The sequence below is a fragment of the Vombatus ursinus genome, unplaced genomic scaffold (assembly GCF_900497805.2).
Source record: "Vombatus ursinus unplaced genomic scaffold, bare-nosed wombat genome assembly UNPS02014830.1, whole genome shotgun sequence".
NCBI lineage: Eukaryota > Metazoa > Chordata > Mammalia > Diprotodontia > Vombatidae > Vombatus > Vombatus ursinus.
Genome location: NW_020954608.1, coordinates 48,810,497 through 48,833,477, shown reverse-complemented (window position 1 = coordinate 48,833,477; position 22,981 = coordinate 48,810,497). Strand labels below are relative to the sequence as shown.

Sequence of the window (22,981 nt, the reverse complement as noted above, 5' to 3'; positions counted from 1 at the left end):
GAGAGAGAGAGAGAGAGAGAGAGAGAGAGAGAGAGAGAGAGAGAGAGAGTAAGTGCTTAATCTCACTCATGGGAAAGTTCCCTAAAGTCACTAGTAAAAACAAGTTAGAAATGACATTTTTGAAGTTCTGGCTCCTCTGCATGATGGCCTCTTCCCATAGTTTTTTTTCTCTCTCTCATGGAGCCTCTTTCCTAGAACTTTCTCAGAACCACTTGTCTCCTCTGTTGAAGCCTGAAACCAGAGGAAGCAAGCTCTTGCCAATTCTACCCCTCCCCCATGAAGACAGAACATAATGTAATCATTATCTCCACCTATGAGGAAAATCTTATGAAAATACCTAGGCTTGCACACTAGGTTATATTCCCCACAGCTGAGGAAATGGAGTTTCAGAGATCTCTCATGGTTGTACAGCTAGTGAGTATCAAAGGTAAATTCCAAATCTAGCTATCACCTAACTCTAAGTCTAGTGTTCTTGGAAGCTTTGAGTCTGCATTTGAAAAGAGCAGAAGACTGACCATCAGGAGATGATTTTTTTTCCCATATCAACTTCTGAGGATTATCTACTAAGATGTAGAGGCTTTACAGTAGAAGTATCCACACTATAAAAATTTTGGATTTTTAAAGTATTAAAATATAGAAATATCCTCAGAATCCTCTGTGGTGTAGATGGGGACTTATTTTGAAAATTAGGGAAATTTGGTACAGTGATATCCAAATGTTTTCCTGATATCCCATACTCAGTAAATAGCAAAGAAAGGACATGCCTTTTTCAAAAGGAACCAATTACATAAAAGGGATGGTATGTAAAAAACATTCTTTTGTGAGAAAAATCTATAAACTAAAGTGAATAAATATGGCAGAAAACATTTGTGTTCAGTATCAGCAGGTGAGTGAGCAGGATATACACACACAGATATGTTAGAATATACTGCAGACTGGAAGGAAGGAGAGGGATGATGAGTTGTAGAAGTTAATCACAAACTTGGTATGTACATTTGATATTATGGTAATAGTGGGAGGCTTCAATTATCCAGAAGTGGATTTGAGCTTTCTTTTTGCTAAAAGTATCATAACTAATTAATTCTGAGTTTACTATAATAATTTCATTTTTCAAATAATGGAAAAAATTGAGGAGAATTGCTATTTAGATATGATTTTGAACAATAAGTAAGAAAGGGTTGCCAAAGTAGAAATAATAGTAATCTTGAGGAGGAAGAGATTACTCCTTGGAGTTTGTTATAGAGATTTAGGGGAAAGCTGAGTGCATGAACTGTGCATATTGGGTTTGAAAAGAGCAGATTTCAAAAAGTTTAAAGAAAAGATAATGTCTCACAGCCTAAAATGGGAAGCTATTTGAAGAGACTGATGTGGATGCAAAAGGCATTGATCAGAATAAGTTTTTAGGGTGTGTCTAGAGGATAGAAGCCAAGGTGTGTAACACCTTAATAAACACAAGAGTGGAATAATTTTGGTGGGATAATGACCAGAGTGCAAAGGCCATCATGAGGTCAAGTTTAGCAAAGAATGCTAAGGATTGTCCAAAATGATTTTTAAAAGGTGTGTTGAGGAGAAGAGAAAGATTAAAGAAGGAGTGGGGTGAATTGAATAGTGATAAGATTGCAGAGAGAAGGAGAGACTATTCAATTCTAGTTTTGCTGTGCTCTTCACTAAAAAGGAGAATGATCTTCAGATAGGAAAGTATCCAACAAAAACAGTTAATGTGGAATTGAAATCTTAGATGTTCTCAGTATGTTCAAATCACCAGTCTTAGACAAATCATATGCCTGGGCAATAAAAGAACTTAAGGCCAAGCTTGCTGAATCATTCATTGATAATATCTTTGAAAGCTCTTAAAGAGCAGGAAAAGAACAAAAGAACAAGAAACAGGCAGATATAAAAAAAGGGAGGGAGATAAAAAAATACTGTGTCTTAATTAGCTAACAAAATTCTAAAAGGCATTATGAAAGGAATAAGTTGTAATCACTTGAAAAAAGGATATGGTAAATGTACAGGACAAACAAAGGTTCATAAAGAACAGTTGGTCACACTAAGCTAACTTCATTTCCCTTTCTGACAGTGTTACTAGACTAGTCATTCAGGAGAATGCCATATTATAGCTGAATTTCAGCAAGCCATTTGACAAGATCTCTCACAATATCCTTAAGGAGAAGATATGTATGGATACAGGCTGGATGATAATGTAGCTTGATAGAATTGATTTAATGACCAGCCCCAAAGCAGAGATTAATGGATCAAAGTCTATGAAAGGAGGTCTCCGGTAGAGTTAGGGAATTAGTCTTAGCCCAGTTTGGTTCAGCATTATCATGAATCACACATATAGAAGGAGACGGACATTTTTTAAATTGTATTTGCAAATGAAAGAAAGAGAAGAAACATGTAGCACACTGGATGACAAAATTAACATCTGCAAAAATGTGTCCTGGCCCACATGCCCTGAACAGTGGGCCAAATCTAATAATGGAGGTAGTGTGGGATAGTGTATAGTTATGACTTTGCCAAGAATAGATCATGTACAAAAGTAATTTCCCAATAGGTAAGTGATCAAAGGATATGAACAGTTTTCAAAACAGTTGCAAATTATCAATGGCCCTATATAAAATAGTCTAAATCACTAATAATAAGGAAAATGAAAACTAAAACTCACTCAAAGTTCTATTTCTTGTTAAAAAGGCTGAGGTAGGTTGCCAATAATTGTAACTTGGCTACATTAACAGAATCATGAAAGGCAGTGTGGGTGGAGGGGGGAGAATAGTGGGTAGAAAACTGGTTTTAAAGTTAGGAAGACCTGGGTTCAAGTTCTACCTCTGACATGTGCTGGTTGTGTGAAACTGGGCAAGTCACTTAATCTCTTAGAGCTCTAGGCAAAGAAAACTATAAATTGTAGAAAAGGTCCTGACTTGTTTTGGTAGAGGGCATTCATAACAGAATCCAAACCAAAAGACAAGATCATGCCACATATTCTTACATTGTTAGGCCATGCCTGGAATGATGCTCAGTTCTTGGCATCTGATTTTAGGAAAAATGTTAGCAAACCATATCCTCTGTGTTGAGGAAGGTGAACAGGATTATTATGGGTTTCAAAACTATGTCATATGCCATCATTTGAAGTACATAGGACTATCTAGTCTGAAGCTTAGTGGCTTCACATATTTGAAGGGAAGTAATTTGGAAAAAAAACCCTAAATTTAGTTTGATTGAACCCAGAGGAAAGAATTAGAAACAGTGGAAGAAACTTACATAAAGTTAGATTTCTACCTGATATTAGGAAAATATCAAGACTATTATTAGAACTGTCTAAAATCACAATGGATGACTTTAACAGGTAGTTAATTACTATTTACTGGAGGTATTAATACCTTGAAGATACATTGTTGGGGGTGCTGTCAGGAAAACTCCTCTAGTGTGGTTTGAAGTAGATAACCTCTGATGTCCTTTCATCACTGAGATTCTGTTATTCTTTGATAATATTGATGATATTGACTTCTTTTGAATTTTGAGGAAAAGTATATCAAAGACTAATGTGCAGTCACTCCTATGATTATGGAGCCAAGAAAGGACTTTAGGGGAAAGTTGACCAAGTCTTAGCCTTACAGTCAAGAAAATTGGATTCGAGTTTCAGACTTGAAATTTCCTAGGTATACGACCATCAGAAATTAATTTAACCTTTCTTGTAGTCTACTAAAACTCTGACATATTTTGCAGTTGAATTATTGTCTAAGTTTGCTTCTTCAATGTTGTATTTGTGAAGTGGGATTGTTCAGAAGGTGGAGGAGGAAGAAGAAGTATAAGAGTTTATATTTATCACAACTATATTTCATATTGTTTTATGTTGCTGATTTTCAACTGTAGAGATCTATTTGAATTCTGACTCTCTTTCATACTTCTTACAGGGTCTAAGTTACAATGATAGAGCTATAACGATCAATGTCAGCTCTAATGATTAATTGTAAAATAATAACTTCTTATTGGCTTTGAACACATGATGAAATCAACTCCACCATGTCTTTTTTTTATTTACCTCATCCCTGAGAAGAATTTGTGGCTTTTTCTTCCATTTACCTCCAGACCTTTTATGTCTTTTCATTTTTATCAAGAATGCTAATATTAATGTACTTTAGTTTCTCCAGTATCAATGATCATCAGACACAAATTAGACATTAACAGTGCTAATAGTCGAAATCATGATTTTTGATGTCTAAGATCTTTATACTTCTTAGCACTCTTTTCCCCCTTCTTATAATTCTCATACTGACACTACAGAAACAGAGACTTGTGTTCTTGTCCATTTAATAAGTTGCTGATTTTATTCTCTATCTGGTGGACAAACATTTGTGCATTAGCCTCTCTAAACTTAGCCTGGTATTCATGGAATGATAAGCTCATAGATGTAGAGCTAGAAGAGACTTTAGAGGTCATTAATTCCAACTCTTTCATTTAATAAATGAAGAAACTGAGGTACAGAGAAGTTGAGTGACTTGCTTAGGGTCGTACAGCTAGTAAGTGTCTAAGATTGAATTCAAAGACAGTTCTCCCTGGCTCTGAGTGGAACACTTGATCCACTATACCATATTACCTACTTGAAAAAGAGTAAGTCTCTAGGTGTATACTTGACACCATTCCAGTTTAATCATAGAACTTACCAGAGTGTGCTCCATTGGTACAGCCTCCTAGAAACTAGGGTGTCCTCTATGCCACAAGAAGCTTTGGAATAGGACCTTTATGGAGGTTTTGGATTATACTTTATTACAAATTCTAAGAAAGAAAGATTATTGTTTTCATTTTATTTCCAAGAAAGTTGTCTCCTTCAAATGTATTTATAAAAAATGCTTCCTTCATTACCTGGAGATAATAATGTCTTATCTGCCTACAAGTGAAGGGTGGGAATAGATAACTTCCTTCAGTCTCTTCTAACTCTACTTTAGGAAATGTGTCCTGATATTGGGTCTCGCAACCAATTCTAAGACTCAGTGGGTAGTAAATAAGAATCAATTCAGTTTGGTACCAAGGAGATATATCAGCTATTACCATTATCAGTTCAAAAGATTTATTAAGAACATATCCTCTAATCAAAAGGGAAAATGAATAGTATGCAAAAAAAATGCTGGCAGCTGAGCTATTGCAAGTAGGAAGGGCTCCTAGCACAACTTTCAAGTGTCTGTTAACTGATTTCGAATGAGAATTATCATTAAAAGGAATAAAGTTATTATCATCATGAATCACAGGCACAGAAACCTGTTAACTTAATAATGTGGCAAAAGTACTATTAATCTTTAGTGAAGCAATATTAATATATTGCTTAATCTAAGAAAAGGCTCCAATGTCTTGAAAGCTTGAAATCATTTTTGCTTCTGCTTCAAGTACTAAAATCATTCCCTCTTAAAATTTTAAATACTTTTATTTTATATATGCCTATGAGTATTCCAATATAATTGCTATCAATAGAGCTTCATTATCACCTTTGAGTGTCCAGTAGTGCCAACATCATCAGCCCTAAGATGAAAATATTTTTAAAAATATGTCTCTGAAATGAAGGCCTGTAATGACTACTAAAATTAAAATACAGAATTACAAGATTATATTATATCATATTCTCCTTCACCTTTGGTCATGGCTGATTTTTTTTCCTGTCTTTTAATAAAAGCCAAACACCCAACTAATCATGTTGAAAAGTTTCTCTATTTTCCTCAAGATGTGGAAGATCCCACTGATCATTTTGAATTTCCTAAGTTAACATCATTCTATATAACTTGCATCTGGACATTACCTAATAATAAAAAATATTTAAAAGGATTATAGTAGAAGGAGTTTAGAATCCAAAGGTCCCAGGCTGAATTCTGATACTTATTTATTGTGCAGATAATTTCATGCCTATGAGACTTCATTTGTAAAATGGGGATAAGCGTATTTTCCTAATTACTTTACAATGTAGTTGTGAGTAAAACACTCACATAAACTATGAAACACTACATAAATGAAATGATAATAATCAGTTAATTGATCATTACTAATGAATGAAAAATATTAATAATGAGTACTAAATTGCACTGGGAAACAATAGAGACTGTGCAACATATAACTATAGGCTGCAAAAATATATCACCTATCAACTGTCTAGAAAGGTATGACCTGGTAGATAGGATGACCAGGAGCAGCTAGGTGTCTCACTGGATAGAATGCTGGACTTGGAGTCAGGAAGACTTAAGTTTAAATTGGGCCTCAGACATTTACTAGCTGTGCGACTCTGGACAAGTCACTTAACTTATGTTTGCCTCATTTTCCTCACTCGCAAAATAAAGGTTATAATAATAGCACCTACCTCCCAGGATTGTTATGAGGATCAAGTGAGATAATAATTGTAAAACAATTAGCACAGTGCCTGGCACATAACAAGCACTATATAAATGTTAGCTATTATTACACATCAGAAACCCACTGCTTTTCATAAACTAACATCTAAATCTATAGACTATAAATATAGACCTCAAAATATCTTTGTGAATTCAAGATGTAAACTATAGTGGAAAAATCTCAGATAACACTGTTGACCCCAATTACCCAGAAAATGAAAATTTATGAACATCAAGTTTTGAGAATGATATTTATAATGGATATTGACATACTAAAAAAAACACCTCATAATCTCAAAGCTATATAGAATGAATAAACTTTCCAAATATAGAGGTCTAGCAGAAGAAATAAAAACCACGTGGGCACTGATGAAGTTCATATCATCACTTATCCCCTCTGCTACTGAGATTATCCTAAAATGTTTTTAGTAAGCAGAAGATGAACTTAAATGCCATCTTTTAAATTAAATTACAGAAAGTACCTCTGAAATAGTCTTTACAATATTATCTATAAAAGAACTATAGGATAGCAAAGCGTCCAATTGTCAAGGACAATTTCTATTTGAATTCAATCAAAAAAGATGAGAATAAGATTAATAATTATGATGATGAAAAACATCAAAGTTTTAATTTATCATCCATGTCTTGAGGGGTGGAGAGGTTGGTCAAGGAGGGTACAATGTCAAACTAAGATAGTGCCAGCACTGCTGATTATTGTGAAGGGTTTTTGTGCCATGAGTCCACTATGGTAGCTGTGAAGGTCTGGCAGATACACCAAAACTCCGGTGATTTGGACGTTAGTATATACTACTGATTGCAAAAGTAGCCCAATCTATATTCCTAAGAGTAAATGAAATCAATGGGGTAACAAAAGGTTGTGGGTTGGCCTTCCCTACTCAAAACCATTATGATGATTGGCTCAACACAGAGGACAGTGAAGTTCTTTGACTTTCTAGTATCACAAGAAGGCAAGTTGCATTAGAATAAATCCAAAATACACTAGTAATTCACTTGCCAAAAGTGCTTTAGTGTAGATAGGGCTGCACACTATACTGGATAAGCTACAGGTATACAAGAAATGGACTAATGACATGAATACTATCATTATGACCCAGTAGTATATCATAACAACATGGGAACCTGATATTGCCAGTTACAGGCAAGAGTATTGTATTTCTTTTATTTATCCATACCTTAAGCTCCAACTCATGAAGCAATGTACTGCCAACAAGTATGGGGAAATCATAAGAAATAACTTCATACATAAGAGCAGATTAGATGAAAGAAGAGGTGGAATTAAAAAGCTATCAAATCTGAAGAGGAAAAAATTATGTAATCTGAGAACATTGAAAAACTTTCACTTAAAAAACCCCCAAATTTTGTCCAAGAAAGAAATGTAGGTCAAAAGCAATACCAATGTTTCTGGGTGGTAGACAGAGGCAGCTAGGTAGTAGACTGAACAGAGTGTTGGACCTGGAGTTAGGAAGAAGTTGAAATCTAGCATCGGACACTTGCTGAGTGACCCAAGGCAAGTCTAATTTTTTTCATCTGCAAAATGGGGAAAGTGATAACACCTATTGCCCAGGGTTATCATGAAGGTAAAATGAGATGATATTTTAAAAGTCCTTTGTGAACTTTAGAGCACAATGTAAATGTTGTTATTATTATTAATAATAAAAAATAAAAATAAATGATCTTTAAAAGGAGATGGACATAATCAACCTAGGATTTAAAAAAAATCATTTTATATTTTTGATATCAGGAATCTAACTAGCAGATCAATGATATCAAAACAGAGTAATTCAAGAAAGTAGTATTCACTAATATCATCATGAAGAAATGCATTCTCCCAAAATATTTTACAGAAAGTTATAAAAACACTTTAGCACTTACAAACAACAGTACATGCAGCAGTCAATGCCACAGTTAGACCTTTAGGAGGAAAGGAAATGTACCTAAAGAAAAGCATCAAAAAAGTATGGAACAAGTGACTTCAGAAAATTGTGGAAGGTCTGTGGGAAAGAGCTGTCAATGTACCTAAAGACAGACATCAAAAATGGTCAAGGCAGAAATAAATTTAGAAAGTTTTGGAAGGAGTACGGAAAAGCATCATTAGCTCATACACATAGCAGGAAGCTTGAAAGCTATATTGACCAGTTAAAGACAACATAAACAAAACATGCTTAACACAATCTGGAAAACAGAAGTACAACTGATTCTCATTTTATGCAAATTCTATATCTGTAAATTCACCTATTCACTAAAATTTATTTGTAACCCCAAAATCAACACTAGCAGTGTTTTCTTAGCCATTTATGTACATACACAAAAGGGCAAAAATATTGTCACCCAATATGCATTCCCAGCTGAGATCAAACAAGATGATCTGCCTTTTTATTTCAACTTTCATAATGAAATGAATATCTTTTTTCACCATCTATTGAGTACCACATTTTTTTACATTTTTTTGTGTTTTTTTTTTTTGCTGGTGATTTTGCTATTTAAAATGGCTCCCAAGTGTAGTGATAAAGTGCTATCTAGTGTTCCTAAGCTCAAGAAGGATATGATGTGCCTTACTGAGAAAAAACCTATATTAGATAAGTTTAATTCATATATGAGTTATAATGTTACCAGTCATGAGTTCAATGTAAATGAATTAACAATATGGTACATATGGAAAAAAGAAGAGGAAATTTGCACATAATAGATTTTTTTTGTAAGAACTATATATGTATGTTTATCTTTCTGTCTCTCATATCTTTAAACAGAAACACATAAACAAAGTTAAATGTTGATCAGTTGGTGAAAACATGAATGGAGGTTCACAAGAATATAATGTTGTATTATCCTAGGAACAATAGTTCAGTATTGACTAAATCAGTGTTTGCAGTAACTTTATAGAACATAACTACCATCAATGATGAGAATTGGCTCTATGTTAGAAATTCTAGATTCCCTTAGTAAGCAATTGTAAACAAAAGGTATAAGTTTAAAAATGATATGAAGAATCAAAGTAGCACAAAGAACAAGACAAAAAAATTGAATAGCAATCAAAAACTTTACTTTAGAAAGTTGATAAGCAAAGAAATAAGGGGAAAGAGGGAATTTGTGTTGAAGGAAGATGTGGAAAATTTCTGGTCACCTATATGATTGTAAGAAGTCCAATGCAATGAAAGGGCAAGTTAGATCAAATGTGAAATAGAAAACTCATGCATCAATGTGATGAATTACACAACATTTCTGTGAAAGGAAGTGACTGAAACTCTAGTTTCTCTGAAAAACTGGGAAAACAATGGTGTTGAATAAGACACAAAAATATTTGTTAAAATGCTTCACAGTGGTGCATGAATTACTAGCATTGCGTTTTACTAAGACACTAGCCTGATGTCATTTTTCTTAATAGAAGGTCTCATACATCTACTACCAAGAGGTGGAATCAATTATGACTATATCAAATATAGGACACTGGTGTGTATATTTCATATGGACCATTAATAGATTGTATCATTAAAAATCTAAAAACACAAGAAAAAATATGCCCAGAACCAAAAAGTATGTGTTAAAAAGTCTCAGGGATAGAAAGAAAACAACTTATGAGCAATTAAATAATTATTTAATAAGTGACTCAAGGGTACTATAATATTTATAATGTCTTTATTGATCATCAAAAAGCCTTTGACTTAGTCTTGCCCTCATGAATTGTCCATGTACAGTAAATAAGTAAAATAAATTCAAGTCTAGGGAGAATATTAACATGCTTTATATCCACATGGGAAAATATCCTCTATTTAAAAATAATGTCAAGAACAATTGATAGAAAATTTGGTATTTTTCAAGGAGATGGTTTAAGCCCATTATGGTTCTGGCTAGCCTCAAATCAATTACTATTCCTCCTAAATAGAACTAAATATGGCTTCCAAAATAAAGAAGTTGAAACAAACTTTTATTAATTACTTGACATGCATGGATTACATCAAGCTATCTGGCTCTACCTGAAACACATTAGATATTCTTTCATCTTTCTCTGATAATATAAAAATATTGTTTGGGCTCAGTAATTGTACAATTCCTCAAGTATGTCAAGATAGAAAATGAAGATTTAAGATTGAATATGGAGGTCAAATTGAACCCAGGAAAGAAGGCATTTCTTAAAAATACAATGCCCTCCTCCTGGCAATACACACAGAGATTAAAGCTATCAAGGAGAAAGCTGTGGCTTAATACAATCAGAGACTTACTGGAGCTCTGAAATCAAAGCTTAATGTAAAAGACAAGTGTAAAGCAATTAGCAGTTACACAATATCAGTCTTACTGTATTCTTTTGGAATTGTAAAACAGACCATAACACATTTGGAAAGCATCCTTACAAAAACAAGGATAACATTAATGAAACATAATGCCCATCACAAGTCAGTCGTAGAAAGACTAATATTTTCTTGACCAAAAGAAGAAGAGTATTGAGAGACATTCTTAAAGCACATGAAAAACAGGTCAAAGTCCAATAGAAAATCTTTTGGAATGGGTATTATCTCACTGAGCAATAGCAAAGACCAACAACAGGTTCTGCCAGTCAATTTGTTGAATGTTCACAAAAGCATTTTACCACTGAATGGAAGAGGTCAAGATATGAATAAAGTCAAAAAGCTCTCCAAGAGTGACATTCATATGGACTCAGCCAACACTATGTTGACAAAAAGTGTCAAACAAATGGCTGTCACATGGTTTGTTTATGGAAACAAATATATGATGGCAAGTCAGGATCAAGTCATGACCATTAGAAATTACATAAATTTTATTATTAAGAAGCCTAGACAGTGATAAATATAGATTATGCAAGAAAATGGTAGATATGACAACACATCAGTGCTAGCTATAAAAATTTAGTACTTACTGAATACAGACATGATGTAGCAAATTTGGGAAGATGGGAAGTTTTGGGGGTAAAGGTAATAAATTCTGTTTTGGATATGTTGACTTTGAGATGTCTATGGGACATCCTGTTTAAGATGTCCAAAACGCAGTTAAGAACTCAGCCAATTAAGTATAATGAACCTGGAATACATTTATAGACTGTGCAGTTGCCTAGGTATACAACGATTCATTTAAATTTAAGAATAACGTTTTAGTAGATATCATCATACTAAATTTTTATCATCTCCAAATTTAGAGGTACAAAAAGTTTTTAAAATATGGAGACCTAATAGAAGATAAGAAAATCACATATAACCAGGATGAGGTATATATCACTATCATACTATCTGCTTTTGGAGTTATAATGTTGTTTTTAATGAGTCTGCAAAAGGTGAGCTTTCCCTCACAATAGTTCATAGGACATTAAATATAAACAAATGAAAGAAAATACTGACTTGTTCCAGGGCTATTTTTATCTGTACTCAAAAGAGCAAGATATATCAAGATTAAAATAAACATATTTGATACTTTAACCAGTTTTTTAGCTCATCAGTGTAGAGGCTTTCAAACTGCAAACTCCTCCATACCTCCTCATCCCAGTAACTCTTATGCATGAATTCAAAAAATCTTCCATAGGGCATCTGCTTAAATTGCTAGAGACCTTGCTCTAGCAATTGATTTGTTGAATATCTCTGAATACCAATAAAACACATAGGCCCTGTTATTCCTTACTCTCTTTACATAATGGGTTCATCTCCTTTTATGGTCATATATGTCTTTGATGTTATCTTCTGTGCCACTACTCCTTACACAATTCTTCCTTAGTATATTGTAGTCTACTTACAATTACCATATTCCTTTCCATTGTTCTTTGTGTCGCTTATAACTACTTCTGTGAAAATAATGTACTTACTTGACTTGCAGACAAATAACTTCAATAGAAGAATGTCAATGTTATAAAGATAAGCCTTTGGATCTGGAAGAAACTTGACATATTGCAAACTCTACATACTTTTGAAGAAAAAAAAACTTTCCTCTTTTTCTCTTGTTCCAATGATTATCTTGTCATCCATCCATATTCTATCCAAGATAAATGTAGCTGGGGGTGGGGGAATTGGAGGAAGAGCATCTTAAGATGTCACAAGGCATATAGTTTGAATCAGTTGAGTATCTTGGGAAATCTAGTTCCATGTACCTATGGAATGATTACATGGTTAAAAACAGCAGAATGAATCTGAGTGGTTGTAATGGTGGCACAGAGGCACGAGGGGGAAAGTTGTGACAGCAGCAGTAGCTGAGAGATGAAAAAAGGAGTGGAGCAGGTATCAGAGATACAGAGTGAAGAGTCTAGTTAGAGCCACTAGACAACTCCCAGTATCTAGCTTAGGCAGAAAAGACAACAATTTGTACTGAAAGACAAACTTGGTAGTGAACTTTCCCCCATGTCTATGAACCTATGTGTCTGAAGGAGTATATTTTTCTTCTTTTACTGTACTTACTCCTCTCTCTTCTCTCCATACTTTCAGAAAATGTTTTGAATGCAATGTTTCCTCTTTCCTTATTAAGCTACTTTACCCACTATCCACTGTGTTTTACAAAACTGATTTGTTTAGCTAAAAGAATTGTCCCCATTGTTTAGAGGAGGTGTTTTCACTTGTGATCAGAGTATGCAATGGCGGACATTTCTGAGGAGTTTCTTCACCTAATAGACTATATATGAGCTTGGAGTTATATGATTCTGACTTGACAATGGGATGCCTAAGGCATTTATTCTGTATTTTTAAAATAACATTATAAATTCCTAGAGTAGAACTTAAAATAGAATCCAAACCTTTTTTTTTTTTCGTATTGCTTCTGGATGTGTAAACATGCCTAAGGGAGCTTGATCTTGTGGCTTTGGCTAAGTCTCCTCTTCAAATTGGGCCAATAGAAAGGCGGGGAGGAGAAAAAGAGAAGTGAGTTGCAGCTAGGAGGAAGACTCAACCCTGAGCTGGCTTCATTAGGCATGGTCTTTTGATCTAGGATTTTGATCTTACTTCTGTTTTGATTGAGAGTGGGAAGTGAGATGAGCACAGAGAGCTAGTTACCAAAGCCACACCTATCAGTTACATCTATATTATGATGGATCAGCTCTATGGGGTCTCCAATATACTGCATGCCATGGTATCAATAATATGAATTCTTTATCACTGGATTTTCTCATATGGATAGTTAGTCTAAGTTCTTTTCTATGACTATGTATATCATTTACAAATCATTGCATTGTGGGGTTTGATATAATCATCACAATGCCATTAGCAAAAAATAACAGGGAAGGGATATTCAGATTCTGTACTATACATTTTCTGACAGTGATAAATATGTTTTGTTGCTTACAAGTTATGTGTTTTGCGCATGTATGACCATGTGGTTTTTGTTATTGTGACTTGTAAGAAGGCATGAATAAACATCTCTGGAAGCTTGTCAAACATTTTCTGTTTGGAAATGAGCCAGAGAAGGGGCCACAAGACTGGCCCCCCTCTGCTCTCCTCAGAGAGAGGGTACCAGAACAGAATTTAGTTTCTCTGTCCCCCTAAATATTACTAGTCTAAGGACAGCAATTTCCCCCTTAGGTCCAAGATGTTTTTCTAATTGCTATCCCCTAAAGAAGAGTGCCCCTTCCAACCAAATGTTAGTTACACAAAATACCATCACAAATAGTTAATAATGATTACACCCATTTATCTAAGCAGACAGTAAACAGAAATCAGAGAAGATATATAAATAAGGATGAGATCTCCCCAACACAGGTGTGTGTGTGTGTGTGTGTGTGTGTATGTGTGTGTGTATGGAGAGAGAGAGAGAGAGAGAGAGAGACAGAGACAGAGAGACTCTGATTTCACCCTCATTCTTTAGGTAATCAAGCTGGAAATCAGGTCTTCACTTTTCCCTAAATATCTGCCTTTCAAAGTCTATTTTCTTTTTCTCTGGATTGATCTCCAAAGAAGGTCTAGAATCACATAGATCTTCTCTCAGATCAGAAACAAAATATCTCTTCTCTTGAGCTGTCTCTTCAATGACACCTCTTACACATGTAGGTAGCATGATTGATCATTCTCTCTACCAATTAGGAAAGTTTTATGCAAATGTATCAGGTATAAACCCTAAATTATATGTAAATACATGTCTCTTGTTTATGTCATATTCTGTAGTAATAATCAGAAATATATAGCAAAACAATGTTTTTGTCATATTTAAAGGGATTTTATGTGATCTTAACTTTAAATGTGAAATACCTTGTTGGAGGAAAGCTTTTAAGGTGTCATTTTTTTCTACCACATAAAATGGTTTTATATAGACAACAAAAATATCAAAGATAGGACTTCATATTTGCCACATCTTTTAGTTAATTGTGTGAATGTAAAATTATGTTTTTTTAAAGGAATATTATGTGGAAAAGCCTTCCCATTCCCTTTCCATACCCTCATCAAGGATGCCTTTGATGTGTGTGAAGATTATACTTAGAAATTTTTTTAGAGATGAAAAGCAGGCATATGGGTCAATACTTATTGATATTTTCTCAGTTGTCTTTTTTTGTTAATAATATGATCCTATTTTTTTTCTAAGTCTCTGGTATCCTCCTTTTATATATCTTGAAAGGCCATCCCTCAACACCTTTAAAACTATTTCACTTTCAACACAACCATTTTTCTAATCTTTGTTTTTTTTCAGTGCTATTTCTATTTCTTCATACGGCACACTGGGAACTTATAATATTAGAGCCCACAGTCACTCCAGCATCAGTGACAGAGATACAAGAGTTTGTTACAGAATTTTCTACAGATTTCCCCCCCCATTTTCCATCTGCTCTTTGGCTTGCTTCCAGGTTTATGCCTTTGGGATCATTCAGCTCATTTGAATCTCTTGCAGACTTTCAATAAACTTGCTTTCCCCTTCATTGCTTCTGTTTTATGAAATGATATTACTCATAATCTCCTAAAATCCTCCTCTATAAGGTTTTAAAAAATGAGTTTGTGTTCTAAACTTGTTTTGCCTTTGGAAGCCATATAACATTGTTTGGCAAGGAGACCAAGTGTTTTCTGACTGAAGGGGTTTCTAGGTTCTTTTGCTCTCTTCATTGTGGCAATTGATTTACATTGGTTAAATCTCTTTAGGAAATGGTGAGCAACTGTGTGATATCTGTTCTTATAAATTTTGTCAACAACTTATTTAAACAGATCAAGTTGGAGTTGATTTAATTGTATGCTAAATCTTTGAATTTCTTTTTTCTTGAAATAGAGTATTGATTTTGATTTTTTCTTTAACAAGTCAATGGCCAAACTTCACAAATATATCTTATTCAGGAATGACTTCAATGTCTGTAAACACTTATTTTCTCTTTGTTAAACTATAATTAATTTTTAAAATGATGTTATTTGGTGTTCATAATAGCTTCCCCACTTTCCCCAATATTGATACAATTCATTTGCACCAGTCGGATTCCCAATCATTGATCACCGGACAAGGATCTCACATTTATACTACCAAAACTCAAATAGAGTTTACCTAGATTTTAGCAAATAATTTGAAAAAGTATCTCAATATTATTCTTGTGGGGGGAAAAATGGAATGATACTGACTTGGTGATAATACAATCAAATACTGTGAGAACTGGGCTGAATGCTAGAGTTAGAGTAGTTGTTAGTGATTCAGTATCAAATTCATGGAGAGTATTCAATGAAAGGCCCCAAGATCTGTGCTTGACTTTGTGTTAACATGACTTTGTGAAGTTATAGAGATAGCATATTTATCAAATTTGCAGATGATAGAAAGCAGGGAGGGATAGTTCATTTGCTGGATTGATAGAATCAGGATCTTAAAAAGTTAGGACTTTCGAATAAATCTAATAAGATGAAATTCAGGAGGGGAAGATGTAAAGTCTTACATTTGGGTTCAATAAATCAACTCTGCAGGTTCAAGATGGGAAAGGCATGTAGTTTGTCTAAAAATATCTGACGGTTTTAGTTGACTACAAGCCCAATATGAGGCAGCAGTATGGTGTGTCAGTCAAAAAACAAAAACAAACATAAAACAAACAACCCCCAAATTCTATACCAACCTGGGCAAATGAGAGTGACAGCTTCTGGGAATAGGGAAATGATAGTTACTCTCTTCTCTGCCCTGGTCTGACCACAAGTGGAGTATTGTGCTCAATGTTTTGAGACCATATTGTAAAAGAGGCATTGATAAAATGGAAAACTCCAGAGGAAGGCAACCAGGATAATGAAGGGCCTTGCATCCATTTTATGGAAGGATCAATTGATGGAACTTGGAATATTTAGCTTGTAGAAGATAAGACTGAAGGATGTATGTTTGCATGTATGGGAGATAGCTATGTTCACATATCCGAAAAGCTGTCACGTGGAAGACAAATTCATTTGTTTGGTTTGGTCCAGAGAAGAGCAGACCCAGAGGCAATGAGTGGAAATTGAAAAGAGGTAAATTTAGGTACAATAGAAAAAACTTGCTAACAATGAGAACTTCCCCAAAGTGGAATGACATGCCTTGAGAAACCAAGTGTTTTCTTATACTGGAGATTTTCAAGCAGAAACCAGATGTCCATTTGTCATATTACAAAAGGAATTTCTTTTTGGGTAGAGTTTGGATGAGATGGTCACTGAGGTTCCTTCTTAAATTCTCTTCTGCAAAATTACTCAACTTCTCTTTGCCTCATTTTCCTTATCTGAAAAATGAGGATGAGGTATGCTAAATGATCCCTCAAATTCCTTCCAGATTTTGGTTGGGAGTGGAAGGAGAAAAGGAGTCCAAACATATTTCTAATCCTCAGTCTCCCTAATTCTCTTGACTTTCACACTGTAAGTACCACCCCCACCCCCCAGGAATATTATTTCACATAGGTGAGGTTTCTTATGTAATGTCTTTTTTTTTTTGACCAATCAAATTGGGTTGAATCATTTTGGAAGTTGTAGCTAAATGAGAAAGGCACATATCATTCTCCTTGTTTCTTTCACAGGCCAGCTAACCATAAAAATTGCTGGGTTTATAAACTACTTAAAACATTAGGGTGTGGTGGAAAGAATACTGGAATGGGATAAGGATATCTAAATTTTGGTCCTGGCTTTGCTACAAACACACTGTGTAACCATCATGCTTTTTAGCTCCAATTTTCTTACCTTAAAAAGGGGTGGAGATGGAGTCAGACTATAGGGATTATAGCTGAAAGAGACTAAATGTTGAAGAACAGAGCTCATTTGTTTATCTCTGCATTCCAAATTAGAATTCAGAAATCTTCAAATTCACTCAAAGATTCACATTCATTTAGATATTTCTAGTCCTTTCACAGTGGCCACATTAAAGTTATCACTGAAAAGTGAACAAAATTTTACTTATCCCTTATCTATTTACCATTTATCTTTTAATTTTATAATTTATTTACCTTCATATTCTAATTTTCTAAAAGCTTTATAGATTGAAGAAGGAAGAATCACTGGGAGTAGGCTAGGTACTAAGATCAATTTTGATACTTTTACTATTCTTCACAGTGAAGTAGTCAAATGCTAAGAACAATTGTCAAAATATGAATTGCAAACTATTAACAATTGATTCACTAATAATAAAAAAATGCAAATCAAAATAATTTTGAAGTTTCACTTCACACTCAGAAAATTGGCAAAAATGACAATAAAAGATAGGAATACTCCATGTTGGAAGGGTTATAGAAAAGATGGGCACACTAATTCATTATTAGGGAGATGTAAATTGGATTAATTTCCTTCTGGAGAAGGAAATGGCAAACCACTCCAGTATCTTTGTCAAGAAAACCCTAAATGAGGTAACATAACTGAAATGACTGAACAACAACAACAACAAAGAAATTAGTACAACCATTGTGGAATTATGTGAAGAGTGACAAAATGTCCAAACTTTCTGATCCAGAGATTCAACTGTTAGACATATACCCAAAAGTCAATGACAAAAAGAAAGAACCCATACATGTAAAAATGCTTATAGCCACATTTTTGTAGTAGCAAAAGCCTGGAAACAAAACTGATGCCCACTAATAAGGAAATGGCTAAATACATTGCAGTATATGTATGTAATGGAATATTGGGTTGTAAGAAGTAATGAATATGACCAATACAGAAAATCATGGGAAGACTTATCTCTATTGGTACAAATTGAAATAAACAGAATCAGGAAATACACACACCTATGTATATATGTTTTTACATGTATACGCGCATGCACACATAGAGGTACACATATACATACATACATGCATACAAACACACACGCACACACATATATACATATTCATAACACAAAAATGTAAATGGAAAGAACAATAACACAATAGAAAATGAATCTTGCTAAATTATAATGACCATGTTTACCTTCAAAAAGAGGAATGAGAAGGTACCTTCCACCACTTCATTGAAGAAGTGAGAGACTATGGGTGTAGGACAATGTATAGATCATCTTTTTTTCTGATATGTTAGTTTTGCTGTGCCTTGCACCTTTCTCTACCCCCTTTTAATTATTTAATAAAAGAAATATCTCTTTGGAAGGAGAGGAGGTAGAGATACATTGGAAAGTGTAAATATAAAAACAAATTTAACAATACAAATTGATTATTTTAAAGAAGAAAAACATTGCTACTTGTTAGCACCTCTAAAGGTTTGTTTGGGGAGGAGGAAGAAACTTTTGATTAAAGGTAGGTTTTGTAATTGTCTATAGGTTTAAATTTTCCATGTGCAATTAATCTCATGCTTCATTAGAGGATTGCTTATATTGAACACCCATTGAGAATTACTCTCAGGCATGAGAGAGCAAAGCACTTCATGTTGAGATTCTCCTAGCAAAAATTCTATCCAGTTATGATTATGCTTTAATCTATTATGCCTGATTCTACTTACGAAATAAGAATCTGGCATTGATAGGAAGAATGCATAGGATCATAGAATTTAGAGCTGGAGGGGACCTTACAAATCATCTAGTCCAATCTCCCCATTTTACAAATGAGGAAACTGAATCCCAAAGAGGCAAAGTTATTATCGTAGGAGGTGGCAGAAGTGGGATTTAAACCAATTAAGGAAGGCAGAACAGTTCATCATAAAGGTCCCTGGATCTGAAGTCAAGGGACTTGCATTCCTATCTCAGCTCGGTCACTTGAACCTTAACTTAATTAACAAATCCAAAGGAGATAGAATGATTCAGTGGAAAGAATACTGGAATTAGAATACTTCAATTCAAATCCCAACTCTGCTGTTTAACTATCTATGTGACTTTGGTAATATCACTTAACCTCTCTTGGCCTCAGTTTCCTCATCTGTAAAATGAAATTGTTGAATTAGATGACTCTGAGGTCCCTTCCAATGCTAAATCTATTATATATGACCCTGAGTTCACAGCTCTTGAATGATGAAAACATTTTTGTTGGAATATTATATATATAGGGTGATACTGACATCATATATAAACTACTAGATCAATTTTTAAGTGTAATCACCTTTTGTAGGATTTCTCACCTGCATAATGCATACTCGATATAAAAGCTGAAAAACAAAGAGAGGAAAAAGCCTGAAGAATGATTTTGTGTGTTCCACCTGAAGTTCACTGTACCAGCCACCATTGTTTTCCTTAGCCCGATCTAACCAGCTAGGCACATTGGGGCCAAGATGGTTATACTTCAGACAGCACATTTTTAGTGCATTAAAAAATACTCCCCAAATTGTCAGTAGGGAGCCGCCTGCAAATAATAAGAAACATCATGTATTATTAAAAGACATAAGATTACCATTTTAGAAGTAGATGAGACCTTAGACACTATCAAATCCAACATTTTCATTTTACAGATGAAGAAATGATGCCCAGAAAGGTGAGGTGACTTGGATTTGGACAGAGGTCCCTTCACCCCCAATTCAATGTTCTTTTCATTGCACCTCCCTTGAACATGTTATTCACTCATCAATGTCAGTCAAGATTCTGACCACTGCAATCATTAAGGACAATAAAATTCTTGAGGTGTTAGTGCCTGAAAGGCTAAACTCAAAGGGACAGACATTAGACCTCTGCACACTCTGAATCTTGGTGTCTAATAAAGGGTGGCTTTTGAAGCCATTGTAATAAAGAAAAAGATAAATCTTAGTTTAAAAAGAAAGGAAAGATAAAAAAGAGGAGACAAATTAAAACATCAAGTTAAAGAGGTCAGATTTTTGAGCACTTGCTTAATTTAATGTATTAAATTTGTGAATGATAGTCCTTTTAACTATTATGTTAATAAGATTGTACTTTTTCTTTACTTAAGATCATGGATTTAGAGCTGAAAAGGATCTCAAAGTGTTCTAGTTTAACTCCCTCATTTTGAAGAGGAATAAGTAAGGTCCCAGAGGAATTAAATGAATTGTCTATCATCAAGGGAGTAGTAAACTGGAAGTGTAAAATTTGAACTCAGGTCTTTTGACATTCTTTTCACTCTTTCTTTTTTAAGCAGGAAGAGCCGTGGATAGTAGTCACATGCTTTGGTGTGACTGTAAGATAAATTATCTTTGTTTTGACTTTTTCTTTGAATTTTGGAAATAATTGTAAACTTTGAACTATTTACATATAGAAGAGCAAAAATTTTGATGAGCTAAGTTTGATTTAGCTTTCTTCAGCAGCTTCTGATTGTTCTCTAATCATGAATACCAATGATTGGTGCATTATCATTTATGCCTTAATACATTGCCATGCATGTATCAGTATATTTTGGACTTCCTAATGCAAAGAAAAGGTAAGAAAACCTTGTCCAATAATTGTATTGCCTGTCTAATCTTGATTGCTATGGTTTTTTGGGAGCTCCCCTTGCCTAACTAGATTTTGATCATAGAAGATCATCTTATAAACTATAAGTGCCTGGCATGGATATTTCCAGGATAAGTGGGAGTGTAGAAAGTGCTCTGAGTTATTTAGAAAGCTGCTATACAAATCCAAAGTATAATCGTGATTGTCATCATAATTATTATTAAATTCAATTTTTCTGTAATGTGGAATAGACCAACATTTAGCTCCACAGCTCATTTTTAAAGTGTCATGGACTATTTAGTCATGAAGTTTGAATGAAGAGTATTTATTAATATTTCTCTTTGCAGCTGTAAAGCAGTTTGATTTGATCAGATCTTTTCCTTAAGCATTGTAATGGATCTATTATGTCAACCTTTGATTAATTGGGGAAGCATGGAGGCCTGGTAATTGGATATGGAGCCTTTCACCTCCAAGTCACTGAATCAAATCTGGTCCAAATTGGTAGTGACCAAGAATGATTATAGTGATACTTTTTTGGTGGCCTCTGTGAGGTGTGTTTTGGGGGTAGGAAGTATTTCAGAGGAATGCCTGAAAGAAGGATTTGTTAACAGGAGACCCATTCTGCATTTGCCTAAGGTTGACAGTCTTAAAGGAGAGTTCCAAGAACTAATTGGACCAATGAGTCAGAACCACCTCTAAATAGGTCAAACAAACCTCTGAGGCAGGTCATAGGGCTATATCTGTCCTTATTACTGGAAAGGACCTGATCTATAATGAAATTCTTATAGATTTTTCAATTAGTTATGTTTTAGTAAGAAAAGAGCATGGGACAGATTGATGAGAAATTATACAGAGGTTAAATCTGAAAAGTATAGGGATAAGAGGATTGAGGGGTTTTTATTTTTATTTTTTTTTACATTTATTTTTGTGCATATGCACAATTTTGGTGCTCAAAAATACTTGTTCATTGAATGAATGAATGAGTGACTATGCCAGCATTTATCTGACTTTACCACAGCTCTCAGATGGCATTTAAAAAAAACTATGTGGGCCTTCACATTATCCTGTCATGAAGAAATAAGGCTATGTTAGCAAAGTAATTGATATACAACCTGGATAAAAAGTAAAAAAAAATTGTGACACAATATTATTCTATTATATTGGTACATCATAATTTGCTTAGCTGTTCTTCAATAGATGAGCATCCCTTTAATTTTCAGTTTGGGGAAACTATGAAATAAGCTGTTATGAATATTGTTGGGTGTATAGGTCCTTTACTTCCTTCTTTTGATCTCTTTCAAGTATAGGCCTAGTTATCAGAGGGACTGCACAAAGATTGAAAGGGTATGCATAATTTAGCAAATTTTTAGGCATAGTTCTAAATAGTTTTCCAAAATGGCTATACCAATTCACAACTCCACCAACATTTCATCATGTATCTATCTTCCATAACCCCTCCAATATTTATAATTTTCTCTTTTGGCCATCTTTGCCAGTATAATCCATATATGAGGTAGTGTCTCAAAGTTGCTTTAATTTGCATTTCTCTATTAGTGATTTCAAGCATTTTTCATATGGTTGTTGTTAGCTGGCATTGCTTCCTTTGAAAATTTCTTATTCTTATTCTTTGATTATTTACCTATTAGGGCATGACTTTTAAACTTAAATCAGTTCCTTTTATATTTTGTATATAAGACCTATATCAGAGGAATCCCCAGTTAACTGTTTCTTTTTCTAACATTAGTTGCATTGATTTATATTGGCTGAACTTAAAAAATTATGTAATAAAATAATGTTCATGTTCCATGATCTTCTTTATCCTCTGTTTGGTCATGAATTTGTCCTCTATTTGTAGAGCTGAAAGATAATTTCTTCCTTGCTTCTTCATTTTGGTTAGAATGTAATCTTTTATATTTAAG

The 22,981-nt window shown here is 34.1% G+C and overlaps 1 protein-coding gene across 1 annotated transcript in view; it reads right to left on the bottom strand.

Annotated features, from left to right (window-relative positions):
* The window catches only part of SLC15A5 (solute carrier family 15 member 5), a 134,930-nt gene that overhangs the window by 59,570 nt on the left and 52,379 nt on the right, over positions 1 to 22,981 (bottom strand). Inside the window, exon 4 of the mRNA XM_027838583.1 lies at positions 19,808 to 20,028. Coding sequence (XP_027694384.1) covers positions 19,808 to 20,028 — 221 coding nt within the window. The remainder of the gene's footprint in view (positions 1 to 19,807; positions 20,029 to 22,981) is intronic.